At 45.0% G+C, this 17,342-nt stretch overlaps 1 protein-coding gene across 1 annotated transcript in view; it reads left to right on the top strand.

Moving 5' to 3' along the window:
• Nucleotides 1-17,342, top strand: part of LOC147894808 (dynein regulatory complex subunit 7-like) — a 589,338-nt gene that overhangs the window by 15,181 nt on the left and 556,815 nt on the right. Inside the window, 1 exon segment of the mRNA XM_087385174.1 lies at nt 14,141-14,230. Coding sequence (XP_087241300.1) covers nt 14,141-14,230 — 90 coding nt within the window.

A 17,342-nucleotide genomic window follows, 5' to 3' on the forward strand; every position in this document is an offset into this window, starting at 1 on the left:
ACATGGCTTCACAGTGTCCCTCAGCATAAAATGCCTCCTGCCACTTTGCCAGTTCAAATGCCTACTAAGGATGCTCCTACCTCCATTGCAAATAAAAACAAAGGTAGTAGACAGTTTTCTGGAAATCAGGATAAAGGCAAAGCTCCAGCGGTTTCAAATGGGAATGTTTTTTCACATTCACCTCTTGCTATTCAACCCTCAACAAAAGGACAGAAACCTCCAACTGATGGATGGCAAAGTCCAAGAAAAGTTATTTCTGCTCGAAGACTTCCACCCCCTCGCACTTGGAATGGTGCATCTTCTAGTGGAAACACCCCAGAGGTTAATACAGGAATTGGGATCACATGGGCTGCAGTGACAGCTAGTAGAACACTCTTCCCTGAAGAAGAGGTTGCTGCTTTGCTGTCTACTCCTCAGGTGGATACTTCTTCTCAGGGGAGAGGCCTTGACCCTAAGATAGAAATGCAGGGCTGACATCATGAATTTTGCTATTGTACATAGTTGTTATATTACTATAAATATCTGTAAATATGACTGCTCATATCAAATGTTTTACACTCAATGTCCAGGGAATGTGTGACAGGAGGAAATGGAAATCTGTGTGGCTGTACATCAATAGATTTCAGCCTGACATAGTGGCATTACAAGAACACAACCAACATGTCTATGCAGGAAAGACAGGACACTACTGTGGCTATGATATTTTCTATGTTAGGGAGCACTCTTTCTCAGGGGTAGTCCTTCTAATCAAACGTGAGCTTCAACCAGTTATTGCTTTAAATGACAACAAAGGCAAATGGCTTGTTCTTCAATGCATTATTCGAGGAGAGGTGTTTGAATTTGCTTCTATTTATGCACCTCAATCCTCTAGAGAAAGAACCTCAATTTGGGATGCCATGCAACAATATCCATGGAGATATCATGCCTTCATATGTGGCGATTTCAATAATGCTCCACAACAAGGTGACAATACCTCTAGACATACTCATATGTTAACCCTTGAAAAGCATGCATGGTCTCAATTACTGATGCATCTAGATTTGGTTGACCTTTGGACGGAATTGCAGCCTTTGTCACCTGGATACACCTTCCAACATAATGCCATTTCTTCTTATCAGGCACGTCTCGATCGATGGTATAGTGTAGCTCTACAACAAAATGGGGATTTTACATGCAAAATGTGGATTGACTATGCCTTTGTGCATTCAGATCATGCACCTCTATGGTTGCAGTTATCCTTTCATGCTATGCCAAATGATAGATTGCCACAAAGGCGACATCTGATCGTGAACAATAGCTATTTGCAACATGCTTCTTTCAAGGCCATGGTTACTGAAGCATCTCATTCTCTGTCTTCTCGTAGCCATATTCATATTGATGATGCCTGGGATTCTAATGCAAGTTGTGATTAGAGCTTATGGCAAGTCTTACATGAAGACTCTGAGGGAAACTATTGCTCACGCCAAATTCACTTGTCAAGACCTCATTGAACTTAGCCATCTTTGTTCGTTGTCCATGCATGAGCAAACAACACTATGCCAAGCTAGACATTGTCTTAAACTAAATGATCACAGGAAACTGGCTAAATGGGAGACTAGAGCAAGACAAAGAGCCTTTACATATAAAGGCTGCTCTTCCAAAGAATTTTTCAAAAGTTTGCATCAGAGGAGACTAAAAACAGAAATTTGCAGGGTGTTTATGCCTGATGGAAAATGCAGCAACTTATCACTTGGCTATATCAAGATAGTAAAGCTGTCTACATACTTTCAGGGGATGTTTCTACATCCTGGACTCTTGGTTGCATGATCGCTCAAGCATATGCTGATGATTCATTCTTTACCCCAAAAAATACTCGGAGTGATCTGTCCATGATTATGCAGGCTCTTTCTACATATGGATTGGTTGCTGGTCTTCGGGTAAATTTTCAAAAATCAAAATTGTTGCCGTTGCATGCATAGGAATGGCACAATCTTCTGTGGCCTAGGGAAATTGTCCCCGCTTCTCAATTCATTCGACATCTTGGCTATCCTCTAGGTTGGGGACTCACCCATTCCCAACAAACTGATTGGGTGCTAACAAAGTTGAGGGCAAAACTTGAATATTGGAAGCTTGCAACTTGGCCATTACATGTTCGTTTGCAAATCACACAATCCATTTTGATAGCATACATACAATTTTATCTGCCTCTCATTATGTTCACTAAGGCAGATCTGGTTTCCTTTATGTCAACTATCATGGAAATTTTCTGGTGTTCAAAAAATGGCAAGAAAAGTCTCAGATTACTCTCTATGCATCGTCTCTGTTCTCGAAAGATGCACGGGGGTCTGAACATTCTCAATATTCAAATGCATTTACTTGCTCACAGAGGGAAAATGATGATGCAGTTTATGCAAGGAGATCAGCCTTGGGCTTTCATGATCCGCTCTCTCTTATTACATATTCATACTTCTGCCTTTGGGCATTGGCAGCCTACTCAGTGGGATTTCCTATTTGGCTATCCAAGGCAAGATCAGAGGCTGCCCTTTTGTCTCTTGCTTGCTTCTTGATTGGAAACGTATCTTATCCCACTTGGAATGGCATGGCAGAGATTCTCTGTCGGGAAACTCTTTGAGGGCTGAGAATATTTATTGGTCTAAAGTATTCCACCCTTCTTTGGCCATACAAGAACCCAGACGTTCTTATTTTCTCTCCTTCAAAGGCATTTCATCTGTGGCGGATGTACTTCAGGATGATGGCACACTTTTATCTTTTTCTATGGCTGCTAGCAAATACGGTTTGGGAGCTCATTATTATCCTTTATGGCATAGGATTTCAGCAATGCTTCAACCGTTCTTGCCGGTACCTCGTTTGGAACTTCAGAATAGGCTTGAGGATTGGATTTTACACTCTACTTCCTCATCAGCCTGTCCCTTGAAGCTCTCACATATCACAATGTCATCTCTGTATAAAGTGTTATTACTTCCGCCTTGGATTTCTGACAGAGCAAATACTGTTTGGCATATGGATCGCCCACTGAAGTGTGAAAGATTCTTTTTTCTTGTCTTTTATTTTGAAAAATTGGTTCAATGTGTCCTATGCATTTAGGTTGGTCATGATATATTGTATGTAATGGTTTGGAATCATAATTACACATGTATATTCTTTTATGCATCATCCACCATGAATTAATAAGTGTCCTTAAGAATGTTGTCCATTGAAGATGAAAAATGATTGCCCCACATCCATTCTTTGTTGCAAAAACACTCATGCACAATTATTATTCTTCAATATTGCTTACGTTACGAGTATCTTGTAGATGAGTCAAAGATAAGAAATTGCATAGATAGTATATAGCAAATCTTTGAATTGTTGTTAATGGCTGCGTCTCCTTTGGCATCACAAAGTCCCTCTTCGGCAACAACTTTTCCTTTGGCGAGTTCTGCTTGGCATTTTTCCATCTGGCCAGTTACTCGCACACAGACATATTGCTTCGGTTGTTTGTCACAGATGCCTGCACTCTACCGAATCTGTGCTTCACATATTTGGGTTGTGTCCACATACTTGTGACTTCATCGCTCTCATCCGACAGAGGCTTCGAGCGAGATTTCCTACTGTTACTTTTGGCAGGTTTTTCCAGGTTGTTTGGTTTTCATCCAGCGAGACAGGGTTTTGACTTATTTTTTGTATGGGTACGCTACTGGGCACTATGGACTTTATGGATGGACAGAAATCATAGAGTCTTTCGTGATCCACTATTTTATCTTTTCTTTTTTTCAAACGATCTCTGTAGCAGTCATTCTATGATTCTGTTCCGACTCGTTTGATTGATCAGGATGTGTATACAGCTTATACTGAGATCTTTAGTTGAGTAGTAGTTACTTCATTTTCGAAGTAACTATGAATGTAATTATTTTACAGCAATAAAAGATTTCTTCTCACAAAAAAAAAAAAAAGTGTGTGTGAGGTGTAGGTAAGGAGCGATGGTGAGCTCAGTCCCTCCCTCACCCGTCCCTATACCTTGCCCGCAGCCTACTACTACTGCTGTGCCTGCATCCGTACCCCCTTTGTCAGCCCCTGTACATCTTCCATCTGCACACGTCCCAGACCCGCTGCTGTCCATATCCTCTACGCAGCAGCCTCTGCACAGCCCGTCCCCATCTGTACCTTTCTTACTTGCCTCTTCCTTTGCCCCTGCGCAGGCCGTACCTGCTGTCCGGTCGTCCGTATAGGTTCCTTTACCTGTCCTTTTTCCTTCTTCTGTACCTACTTCCATGTCCGTACAGCCAGATTCCGTATCAAATTTGTCTTCCCCTCTGTCTCTGCAGCCTTTTGCTCTTCTCACGCCAGGTCTTGTACAATCTTTTCTTGGTGTCTCTTCCTCCCCTCTTCCTGCTGCTCCGACAGATGGCTCTTTCGTTTTCTCTGCTTCAGCCCCCCCTTCTGCCTCTACTCCTCCTGCACGTGTCTTCTTTCGGCGGAAGCATGGTGGTTTGCCTCCTTCCACCTTGGTTAAATTGTCAAAGTTGGATATCGCAAATGGTCCTTCGTCTTCCCTTCAACTGGACCTTCGCCATATGTGTTTTGCTTCTGTCACAGATGTTCCTTTATCGGGTTCACAGCTTGTTTGTTCTTTAGACTCTGCCCTTTTGATTTCCGGTCTTCGACAGGCTCAGCAGTTTGGGGTCTGTCTCTACTTTATGGGCAGGGTTTTATCTGCAGCTCAACTTCGTCATTGGGCTGAAGTTGCAGTGGGTCAGGATTGCCTTTCCTCCTTTCTCTTTCTGGGCAAAGGTTTTTATTATGCCCATTGCTCTTCGACTGATGTGGTGGAGCGACTTGTCAGTTGTGCTGGTATTTATGGGGCTGGTTTCTTTGCTTATCTGATGCCTGGGATCCACTATTTGATCCGTGTGCCTCTCTTCTGACTCACTGTCCGGTCTGGATTACCCTCAAAGCATTGCCTCTGTCTCTTCTTGAGCATCATCCTACTCTTGCAGCTTTTTTGGGGAGGCCTCTACATGTTCCGAGACGAGTTTTTCCAGGCTACTCGGGATGTTCGCCTTTGTATTTTATGGGATATTATGCAGCCTGTGCCCTCTACTGTGGATCTTGATTTGGGATTTGCTCATCCGATGCGCATCAGGCTACGTTTTGCCTCTTTTCCTACAACATGTTATCGGTGCCGGCAGGTTGGTCATTTTGCACGTGCTTGCTCTTCGGCTTCCATGACCACTCCTCCTGCTCCTTCTTCAACAGTAAAGTTTACTCTTCCTTCTCCTTCGGTTTCTGCTAAGGCTTTACTGAATAAGCCTTCTTTTACTGCTCCGAAGCATTACTGAAGGAAGGTAGAAAAATCACAGGTTAATCTTTCTCTTGCTGAAGAAGTTCGGGATCCGACTCCCATTGAGCATCATCAGCCTCCTTCTCCTCTAGATATGGATGTGCCCCTTGTAGAGGGGATCATACAGGATGCTGCACATGCTCTTTCTTAGGTTGATCCTCGAAGTGAAGCTAAAATGCCGAGTCTTGCTTTATCAGATGCAACTCTTTCGTCGGAGGATACAGATGTTGATCTAGCTCCTTTGCCTCTAATGCCTGTGCCAAAGTCATCTTTTGTTCAGAATGCAGAAGTGCCTTTTTTACTAGAATCTTTTCGTCCCATGTTACAACAGGTTTTTGACCCTATGATTCGGAAATTTCGGGTACCACCCTATATCAAGAAGAATCACAAGGGCAAAAAACAGCTGGTTTTTATTGATGGTGTGGTTTCATCACTGCATCAGTTTTTACAGAGCAATAATTTGAAGCTAGAGGATGCTGTGTTTGATCCTCCTCCAGCTTGATATGTAACTTTTTACTTGGCTACCTCATGACTTTTGCTCTGAGGCTTTACTTGTAAATTTTTTTCTTGTACTTATTGGTGGGTTTTTATTTTTACCTCTTTTTGAGATTTCCCACACAGAAATATAAGATTTCACTAAAAAAAAAGTATGTGTATAGTAGAAGCACACCTAGTGCTATGAGGTGTTTAGTCTATGACCTAAGTGATGATGTAAGCACAAAGGCCCCCACATGGGAGGTTCCTTTGATTTAGCCAATCCCACTGATGTAGGGGCTGATTGCCACTGATGTAGGGGAGGTGCCTACACCTTCCTCTCACTCTATATAATGGAGGATCTTCCTTCATTCTAATACATGGATTTTGCCTCACTTGAGCTCTCTCTCTTTGTGTCATGATGCACCTATTCTATCCCACACACTTCTTCAGAAGCACACGATCCCCTCTGATGTTGGGGGCATATAATAATTCACTAGACCCTAGAGGGAACAATAACCCCGTGTCCAACCACCAAGGGGAGCATAGAAGAAGAAACATAGCTGCAAGTATCTCCCCTAGTGCCCAAGGCAAGCGACCAAAATGTTTGTCCAGAAAGCAACTTGCCTAACTTGGCACAATCTCTGGCATCCAGTTTGTGTTCCTGAAGAAAAGTTATGTCAATGGGGCCCCCATTAACACCTAGGTGAAGCTGATTACGAATCAGCTGCCTACGGCAGTGATGTGGCAAACCACCTAGGCCCTAAACATTATTTATAGCTGATAATCCTCATCTCACGATGAGAGGAAGTCGGGTGAAATACCTTACCCGACCTAGTGGCGGAGACAATCCTCTTCTGAGAAAAACTCCTCCTGTCAAGTGGAGGAAAATTAAGTGGGGAAAGGACCCCCACACCTGCAGAGGGGGAAGCCCTGTCAATAGGAATCCCGATACAGCCTCCCCTAAAGTGGAGGGTACAAACTCCTCCAAATCAAACTTTCCGATAGTTTCCAATGTTGCAAAAGAGTTCTTGTGAATCATGTCTGGTGTTGGAGTGTGAAGAATCCCTGCACTCTGTGGTGTGGAAGAGATAACCCTCTTACCTCTATCAAAAGAGGTAACACGATGAGGAGAAGAGGAAGGGGGCTGATCTGGTTGAAGGCCACAGGACTGAATATGAGCATGAGTGTCAGCTCTGACTCTATCCACGGGTGAAGCAGGAGCACCTCTGTCAGGCCCTGAGGTACTAGGTAACCTCTCCTACTCTGCAAATGGCAGGACGGGGGAGACCACATCAGCACCGGAAACTATGACAAGGATGTCTCCTGCCTGCAAAGAAGAAAGGTCTGTGACACCAGGGGCGTCCTCCTGAGGAGAAGGACCCTCACTGGTACCTAACGGGGGACAATCGGTGGAGGATGTGCTAAAGGTCTTGAACGTGCTGGTGCTGAAGGTCCTAGATGAATGTCTGGTGTCGAAGGTCATAGATGCATTGCCGAAGGTCTAGTAGCACGTGTCAAGGTGCATAACATGCAGTCAGTGTTGAAGGAGTGGTACAAGGAAGAGCTGCACCAGAAGACCTTTTGGGTCTTTTCTTTTTCCTTGGGCAATCTCTAGCAAAGTGCCCAAGGGCTCTGCATATCCTGCACTAGTCTTGCTTTCCTGTGATCGCAACTCTCTGGCAAAAGAAGAAACCATCTGGACGTTGAAGCATGACATGGTCATCCGTGATGTTAGGGTCACTGACTAAGACCCTAACTCTAGGCATCCCATCAGATCTGACTGCCTCTGCTGCTGAAGAGGGCATGCCGAGGAGGGGGGGGGATCTATGCGACTAGACCATAGGCAGCACCAATGGAAGAAAGGAGTCGATGTTAGACCTGAGGGAGGCCAGGAGACCTATTGAAGAGGGAAAAGATGTGGTTATCCTCCTCAACAGGGTCAAAACCTAAATAGAAACATGAGATGAAGATTGTCCTAGAGCCTAGCATCAAAGAGTTAGCCTTGAGCACTGTGGCCGTAAACTTCAAAGTGTTGAAAACCACTTGGAAGAAACCACGTCCCAATAAGCGAATGTCGGTGAGATGGGCTGCAAGGTCTCTAGGTAATGCTGCAAGCATCCAATCCCTGGCCTGTAGCCTTGAGGGATGGGATCCAAAAATCCCGGCATGGAGAGAAGAAGAGCTTTCAAGCTCTAAATCTTTTTTGAGCTGCTGCAACTTGTCTTTAGAAAAAATTACTTCCTCGCGGCCGGTGGAAGCAATTGAGGATTGACTGAATGGGAAGCCATTCGTCAATCAAGGCGAAAAGGACGATTCAATCATGATGAAGATCCATCTACCAACCTCTACGTGAGGGGAGAGGAGAGGGCTAAGGAGAGAGGAGAGGAGCCTAGAGGGTGAGGGAAGGCTGAGAGAAGAGGGACGAGCGGAGAGGGGAAGAGGGCTGAGAATGAAAGGCGTGGTAGAGGCTGAGGGATAGGCTGAGAGGAGAGGGAAGGGGGACGGGATAGGTGGAAGGAGGAGGGTGGCTGAGAGAGAGGGAAGGGGCAGGTTTAGGAGGATCTGAGAGTAGAGGAGAAGGGGCTGCGTGTTTGACATCACCAACTGTGAAAATTGTGCAAGGCGTAGGATGTGGTGAGTGCAAGAGATCAGGTGCTGGATAGTTAGGGACATATAGCGTGCATGCATAGCGTGCATGCATAGGAATGCTAGAGTGTGGTGTCCATGAGAGGAGATGGGGCTCGTTGTTCAAGAAACTTCCGCCAGAAGTCCACAGAGAGAGAGAGAGAGAGAGAGAGAGTTGTGTTGATGGACAGGTTCGGGGAGAAAGAAAACGGATGGAGCCTTTAAGCGGGCATCCACACCCAAGATGAATACAACATAATCATAGAAACACTAATACATAAATTGTCTAGGCCCATGGAGACAATGGAAACTATGGTGTGCATCACTATGATGATCCTTTGGAGGATGGCGGAGGGGTCAAGCCCAATGGGGAGCCTGCATGTGCGAGGCTGCGGTGGCATAAAAGCTTTGATAGAACACTGGTGACGGTCGGTATATGGGGTCTATTGTGGTCTCCTAGCTATGGCCCTACATCGGACGAGTTCCACTACCACCCCTTGTTGGCTGTGCCTTCGATCTAGTGAACGTGGAGGCAAGGTCAAGCCTGATCTGTGCATCAATCCACTTGTAATTTTGTCGTGTGTCTCACTATGGACCTCGGCTTTGTTGGTAAGTTTGTCGTGTCTCTCACTCCGAACCTCGTCTCCACTAGTAAGTTTGTCATGTCTCTCACTTTGGACCTCGGCTCCGTTGTCTCCCTGGGGTTTAATGGTCTGTGTTGTTTGGTAGGAAAAACGATCTAAGGAGTTTGACTGTACACCATGATCTCCCTATGTCTCTCAAATAGATGCCCTGGTGTGCCGGAAGGCATCATGAATGAAAGGTGCCAGGCATCTCTAATATGGGTAAGACAAGAAACAGAAGAGGGGTCCGAGACCATCTTTGAAGAGACAATAGTAACGACCTCGGATCTCATAGTACACACGGCATCTCCAACTCCACCTCCTCCTGGTTACATAGAATACAGATGCAAACCTCTAGGTATGCCGTGAGTCCGTCTACTCTCAATGCCCAGGCGTTGTAACAAGACATAGAACTGCTAGATCGATATCCTCAAAGAGTGGGAGAGGTGGATGAGTGTGTATCCAAGTCGGTCAATGAAGCCCTCCTCTAAAATCTACAAGCAATGGCCCCTATAGAAGCTGATATTAACAAGAATCTTGTTGGGTGCCAACAAAGTAACGAATGTGTGTAGCTATAAAATACCCTCCCGGAGAACCTCGTTGACCTCATGATATGTAAGCAGAATGAAGGGTGCCTCAACGCTATATTGAAAGGGGAGAATTTGTCCACTTGTAACCGTAGACTCTGCAACCATCAGCTTGTACGTGCACACAAACACCTCTAATCACCCTCAACTACCAAATTCATGGATGAAGATAGGGCCATTCATGGTAGCCTACGTTGGCCTGAAGTATAAGAGCCATAATCCCTAACTTAGTAGAGGTATGTGATAGCTTGGAATGCTGCGTCAAGCTGTAGTGGGGATGCTCCGAACTCAGCTACAATTATGTGATGTGGGACTAACGACTTACTGCAAGAGAACTTGAAGTTCAACGAAAGTCTCGAGCTCGTTCAATGTAGAGGCCAAACAAGGTTGGTGATAATGGACAACTTTGTTTGATCCCAATAGTGCTCATGAACTCTTTTGTCCACCCTACATTTGTTTGAAGCTTGCTTGAGACCCTCTCATAGAATGCCATGATTGCTCAGATGATCTCTTGACCGTACCCCAACTCTTGCAAACATCTAATGAGGCAAGCTCTCGGCGGTGTGTCGAAAATCTTTGCAAAATCCACAAAAGCAGTAGTAAACCCTCTGTCTCCATGCTCTAGCCCCCTCATTGACCCTTTTGAGTGTGAGTATGTGATCTAGAGTCGCATGATCGGCGCAGAAGCTTGCCTGTCCCTCAGCCCTCGGAGCTCTGCGAACTGGCTAACCTCTGTGTCAAACATTGATGCATATATCTTAGACATGATATGCCTAATCATAATGGTTCATAGTTTTTTGGGCTCATGGGATTCTCTGCATTGTGGATGGACGTGATGGTGTTAAGGGTCTAGGTGTGAGGAAACCGGCGCAAACCGCTCCGTTAAAAGGATTTGCCTTATAAGATTGGGGCCATAGTATTTATTCCATATGTATTGAATTCAGTACGTAGTATCTCATGATCTTTACATGAGGGGCACTTTTGCCTTAGATCTATGTGCTCAGCAATGAACCAAGACATGGCAAGGGGGGGCCTTGCCTGTCCCTCGGCCCTAAGTCCTCGGAGCTCTGCAAGCCGGCTAACCTCTGTGTCAAGCAATGCTGCATATATCTTAGACATGATATGCCTAATCATAATGGTTCATAGTTTTATTGAGCTCATGGGATTCTTTGCCTTGTGGATGGAAGTGATGGTGTTAAGGGTCTAGGTGTGAGGAAATTGGTGCAAACTGCTTTGTTAAAAAGATTTGCCATAGTATTATTCCATATGTAATGAATTTAGTACATAGTCCCTCATGATCTTTACCTGAGGGGCACTTTGCTGTAGACCTATGTGCTCAGCAATGAACCAAGACATGCTGGGTGGGGGGCTTCTGCTTTCAGTCACAATGTGCCTACTCACCCCACTACTCGAGTAGGGGAGAGGCACTCTATCAATGGGATAAATGCTACGCTAGTAGAATGTATCAATATGAGCATTTGCGTAGACATAGTCCTGAATTGGAAACGCAATGAGTCGAGATGAAACGTAACAGCATGTCGGGTTGGAATACGCATATGACCATTGACAGAACTCAGGCAAAGCAAAAAGGATAACTAGAATCCAACATAAATGAACGAAAATGATAGCTGAACTAAAGTTTAGGGGAAACTTTCGCCAACACCTGCATACTTGGCAGGGCCACTGATGACTAAGGAGCTGGCAAGGGTGCTAGAACCGGTAGAGAAATGCATACAAGAGGCCAGAAACGTCAATATGAGCCAAGAGAGAGCCTGCCATGATGCAGGGTGCCGGGTCCGCCGTGTACCAAAGTAGGTTGAGTGTGCGAGAGAGAGAGAGAGAGAGAGAGAGAGAGAGAGAGAGAGAAAGAAAGTGTATTATTGTCCACTAAAGGCCAAAATGGACCCATGGGACATCAAGAACTCTGCGTACAAGATAGCACAAAATCAACGTGCCACAAAGAAGAGGCATCGTCGAATATCATCTAAGTGCTACGCAATACAATGCAAGTGAAAGTACATAATGTCAAATCCGAGCCTAGATACAAAGTAAGCTAGATGCAAGGAAACCGCCCCTGGGGGGATGAGTACAATATGTCAATGCAAAGATACAAGTCCAGGTGTCACGGAGTCTGAGAACCAAAATAATACTGGAAATCCTGTCCATCGACTCTGCCTCCTGCAATGAGAGTACAAATCTGAGCAAAAGTGAGGTGAGCGGCTGGTGAGAGAGAGAGAGAGAGAGAGAAAGAAAGAAAGAAAGAAATTTTATTAAAGGTCCACGGAAGGCCATACATGGCCTATGGGACACAAAATCATCCGAAAGGAAAATACATCATCAACGATGCGCCAACTAGGTGGCCTCATCGTAATACCGCTAAGATGCCAAAAATGGCTACAAAAATCCTAGATACAAAATGAAATGAAATAGAGTACCAAAAATGCCTAGATACAAAATGTAAAATATGAAATATGAGGAACATCGTCTTCCCTAAGGGGTCTGTGATCCAAAGAAATGATGGATGTCATGGCCATCGACCATGCCTCCTGCCATGAGTGTGAAGATCTGGGCAAGTGTCAAATGGGCTGCTGGCGGTGCCAAGTCTCCATGGAGCAATCTCCTCCGAAAATCTGCCATCATCCTCCGTCGTCTAGAAATAAAGCGACGGGTACGGCCTCTGTGTAAGATCATCCTGCGGTGCTGCCGGATCATGTCATATGTACATCCTCGGGGTGGAACCATCGGTGCTCTCTGGCAAGATGGGCTATCTCTGTGCTCATGGTCCTGCGCCTCGTCCTGCTCCTCATGAATAACCAGGTCTCTGGCAGGGATGCGACGGTGCTCTCTGAGGAATCTCTCTCTGTATCTGGTGATCTCCCTGATGAACAACGCTAAGCAATACTGATCCTCATACTCCATAATCCGAGAGAGAGGTCCAAATCCGTGCCCAAATAAACAGTGAAATCTGCCACGAATCTCATAATATAAAGGGCATCTGCAAACAAAGTGCTCCTCAGTCTCCACCTCCCCCATAGTGCAACAAGGGCATATCCTAGTCTCTCGCCTGGGTCTATGTCCGGTAGCTGTACGACGCATCCTGCCGGCCTCAACGTCTAATCTGTGGGAAGATACCCTGAGCTGGCCCAAGGCAATCCTGAGTGAGTGCGACATATGAACGCCGATATATCCTGGGGATATGATGAAGCCATCCTCTGAAATCCTGAGAAAATGGTCACGATATGTGGCCATCTTCGTAGGAAGCTCCGTGGGATGAACCCAAGTGCGAAACGTGTGTAGCTGCAACAAATCTGCCCTGATAACCTGGCTGAGCTCATGTCGAGTGAGAGGGAGGCGAGGGGCATCTATGCTGTATCGAAATGGTGGCAGCCTATCCATATCCAAGCCCAGCGAGGTGAGCCATGTGGAGAGTGTGTGGTACCAACAAAAAGTATGACCTCTCTCCGCTAACATCTGCGAGGATGTCAGTGCTAGCCACGGTAATCGTGCTCTGCCTGCTGCTGAGTCTCCGAGAGAGAGAGAGAAAGAAAGAAAGTCTATTAACATCCACTGGAGACCAAAAGGTCTATGGGACAGCAAGAAACCCTCTAAGTTCTGGTCTAGGGGCATCCTCCGCGAGCAGTCGGCAAGGCGCATATAGCATTTGAATTCCTCCGATTCGGTGTCCTCTAAGCTCTCAATGTCCAACTTTTTTGTTGGACGTTGTCTCTTCTTGAGCTTCTTGGACCTGCCCGAGTTCCATCGCCCAACAAGGTTGGAAGATGGGGCATTGCCGGTAGGGTGTCTAGCGGGATCATACGACAAGCTACATATCCTAGGATTGTTGTTGTGCCCCCTACTGGGATTGCACTATGAGCTGCATATCCTGGGGTTGTTGCCGTGCCCCCTTCGAGGACATGTGGGAAAGCATTGGGTGAGCCTTTGGAAGGCTCCTCGTCAGAGAGGTCGTTGCTACTGACCTCTTCGAGGTCAACAGAGTCAAACTCCATTCTCCACAAGGCCTACAATACTACTAAAGAGCTCGGGAAGCCAAAAGGAGAACATGGCTGAGGTAGAAAAGCTAAGCTGTTTTGGCAGAGGAGGAAGGCAAGGTCAAGACAAGACGGGAGGTAGGAGGTGAAAAGAGGAAGAACAAGTAGAGGAGAATTGAAGGGTCTCGGGGGCAAGGAAGCTAGCACACAAAGCTCAGGAACAAGCAATAGCATCGAGATCCATCTTAAAATTCTTGTTACTTAATAGCCCCTTGTTATGCATGTTTGAAGATGCCTTCCCTTCATTGGATATGTGTGAGCCCTTGATCACTTGTAAAAGGCTGATTTGCTGACTTCCTAGCTTTCCAGTGTGTAGAAATGTAGTTTATTCTATTGAGAAATAATCATTCAATTCACTGCTTGTCATCATTATAGCTGTCAGTTTTGAGTAACTTTAGTCTGTTACGATTTACTCTTTGTACGAAGGAAGAATACTGATGTTGTCATGGGATCTCCCAGTTCATTGGAGTTGGCAGAGATTTTTGAAGACTTTATGAACCTCGTCAAAGCAGCAGGGGTCACTGCCATCACTGAGTTGGACATGCACTGGTTAGTGATATTATTTTGCAAAGAAAATAGTCTTCAGGAATATGTTGAGTCAACCTGTTCCGGTGAGCATGGGGCTGAAAAGCAGTTATTATCATGAGATGATTTGAATGCAATGTATCCAGTGGGTGAAGTATTTAGGACCCTTTAAGAACTAATGACTACTTTATCAAGAGAGAATGACTACACTATTGTTTTAAATGATGATTTTCAAACTTATGCACCAAGGGATGATGTTTGCAAATTTGGCCTCGAGTCTTATGGTATCTCTGTAGTTACATGGGATTTATCATACCTTTATTGTACTTTATAGTATCTCTGGAGTCACATGGGATTTATTATAGCTTTACGCAAAAAGATACATATTTTCTTGCAGCTAAGTTTGTAAAAAAAAGGCAATTTTGTATTTTGGATGAAAAGTCAAGACTAAGTTTCCTATGAAATGTAGTTCCATTCTAGAGGGAATTATATGTTGTTTTGTTTGACTAAAAATAGAAGAATCTATCTAAGCAATCCTCCTACCATTCTCTCTCAGGTGACAATTCAGCTGAAGTCTATGAAGTTTAGGAAGATCCTTGGAAACCTTTTGGAACTTTTCTCCAATATGGACCACTACATGAATCCCAAGGCATCAAGAGGTTTGCTGCTCTCATCTAGAATAGAATCATTCCACATAACTGGCTGCCTATTAACTCATCCTGCAAAATGGGGGAGACCCTCTATTATGAATTCCTGAAACTCTTCCAAGCTCTAACAATAGCAACCATAAGAGTGGAGGCATCTTGATGTCTACATGAGAGAAAATCCATCGAGTGATGCCATCCGATCATTGTTTGCAGAGGGAGTGCGAGACCCAATGCATCGAAGAAAGAAATATTTCCCAAGCTCCTGACCCATCATAAATCCCTTGACCACAAGCTTGCAGAGAAAAAGCTCTATATCAAAAATCAGGAACAATAAATGTTCAGCCCTCCCTCTTGGGGGTCAGAAGAATCAAGGTCTCCCAAGCCAGTTGGCTCTCGTATCTTAGCATCCTTGAAGTACACTCCAAAGAAATTTTTTGATAGGCCTCTCAAGCTAAGAAGTACAGCTCCTAGATTGGCACTAACATGAGCAAACCAACCAACTAGTGGCCAGAAAAACTTGGTTGACAACTATCACTCCAGAGGCTAGATTTAGCCGGGCTAAACTCCAAAAGGTTTCCTCTTGATACTTTCCATCACGGGAGCAAACTGCTGAAATAAAGAGGTGCCTAAGCTGATGAGTGATGGTCTCATTGTTAGTTGCAGCTGACTGAGAAGCCACTATCACACGGGAGGTGCTGGATAGTTGGACTTGCTCTTTGCAATATTGCGGTGGAGGGAGGATTGGTTTACTCGCGTGTTTGGTCTCACACTCTTTGCTTTGAGGGGGGATGTTGGAGAAATCATAGTCAAAAAGTGTGTTCTAGTGTGTACTAGAAATTTGTTTTACGAGTCTTTGTGTGAGAGAGTACCATGTGGCATATTGGGAGCTATCCCATATACATATAGTACTTGAGTGTGTGTGTCCACTCTATATGAGTGTTGTACCTTCACTTGTCACATCAATCAACTCAGTGGAGCTTTTGGTCATGTAAGTGATTTAATTTTGGTTCTTCCCTTTCCTTCCATTTCATTTCATTTCAAGTTCAAGTTATGCTTCCTTCCTTCTAGCTCCCCTGTTTCCTTTTGTCCTTCTTCCAGTTCCATCATGTGGTGTCAGAGCCATGTCCCCTTTCTAGTTTTCCTTTCCTTGGGCAAACCTTAGGAGTGAGGTAGCCCGGAAATGGAAGCTATCTTCTCCCAAATGGCAGCCCTTCCCTCTCTTCCCTTAGCCTCTCCATGTGCTGCTGATTCGTGGAGCTGCTACTGCTGATTCGTGGAGCTGCTGCCTCAGAAATCCTGCCTCCTACTGCTACTCATTCCGTCTCCTGCTGCTGCTCATTCCGCCTCATACTGCTGCTGCTCATTCCGCCTCCCTTTCTGCTCAACTTCTGCTGCTGGTCACCGCCATCAGCCTCTCTTTCTGCCCACTACACGCTGCCTCTCTTCTGTCCGCTACCCACTGCCTCTTCTACTGCTCGTGCTGCACACTACCTCCTCTTGGTGCTTCCTTCTCTTTGGATCTTCCAACATGACTTCTCTTTCCAATACATCCCTCATTTTTTAGAAGTTCACAGGCGAAGGATTTCCCACTTGGCAAACTAATGTGCAGCTGCTCCTCATGAAAGAAAATGTATGGGATGTCATTGAGGATGAGGACTATGCTACAACAACGGATCCTCAACAACTCAAGGTGTGGAAGCAACACAACTCAAGAGCCATTGCTCTTATTGTACTTTGCCTCGCCGACACTTTGGTTCATCATATCAACTTCAAATCAAAGGCCAAGGAGATTTTAGAGCGTCTTGAGAATCTGTTTGATAACAAAATCACAAACTACAAGGTTTTCTTGAAGTTGCAATTTAATAAGTAAAAAATGGAGAATAATGATGCATGCACACTTGGCAAAATGCAATCTCATGTTCAACAACTTTCCAGCCTGAAGTGTCCACCTGACGACGAGGGAAAAATGGTTGTCCTCATGAAGAGTATGGAAGAATTCTCGTTTTGAGAACACTCTTGAAGTATTTAGGCTTGCGACAACCTTTGATGATATGGTGACTCTTTTTCTCAAAAAATACCGCCGGAGCAAAGAATCTCCTCTCTTTACATCAGGCACTGAAGAGGCTCTTGCCTCCACCAGCAAATGGAAAACTTATAAGAACATCACGTGCAAATATTTTAAGCGCCGGGCCATATGGAAGCAAATTGCTACATAAAGAAAGCAAGAGAACAACACCAGCATCATGCCAACTTGGTTGCAATAGAGGAGATTCCAGACCTCGACCACGCACTCACTACCCATGTCACCCTCATTGAGAATGACAACCCATATGTATTCTAATTTCTCTTATGTAAGTCAATAAAGGTCCTCTGCCTTGAGTAGTCCCTCTAAAATGATGTATGCTTTTGTGGCTTTGGAGTCAATAAGGGTACTCTGCCCTAGGTAGTCCCCCAAAAGTGATTATATTGGGTGTTTACTCTTATGGCTA

This window comes from Dipteris shenzhenensis, chromosome 14 (genome assembly GCF_047967505.1).
Source record: "Dipteris shenzhenensis isolate YYH24624 ecotype China chromosome 14, Dip_SZ_1.0, whole genome shotgun sequence".
In the NCBI taxonomy this organism is placed as follows: Eukaryota; Viridiplantae; Streptophyta; class Polypodiopsida; order Gleicheniales; family Dipteridaceae; genus Dipteris; species Dipteris shenzhenensis.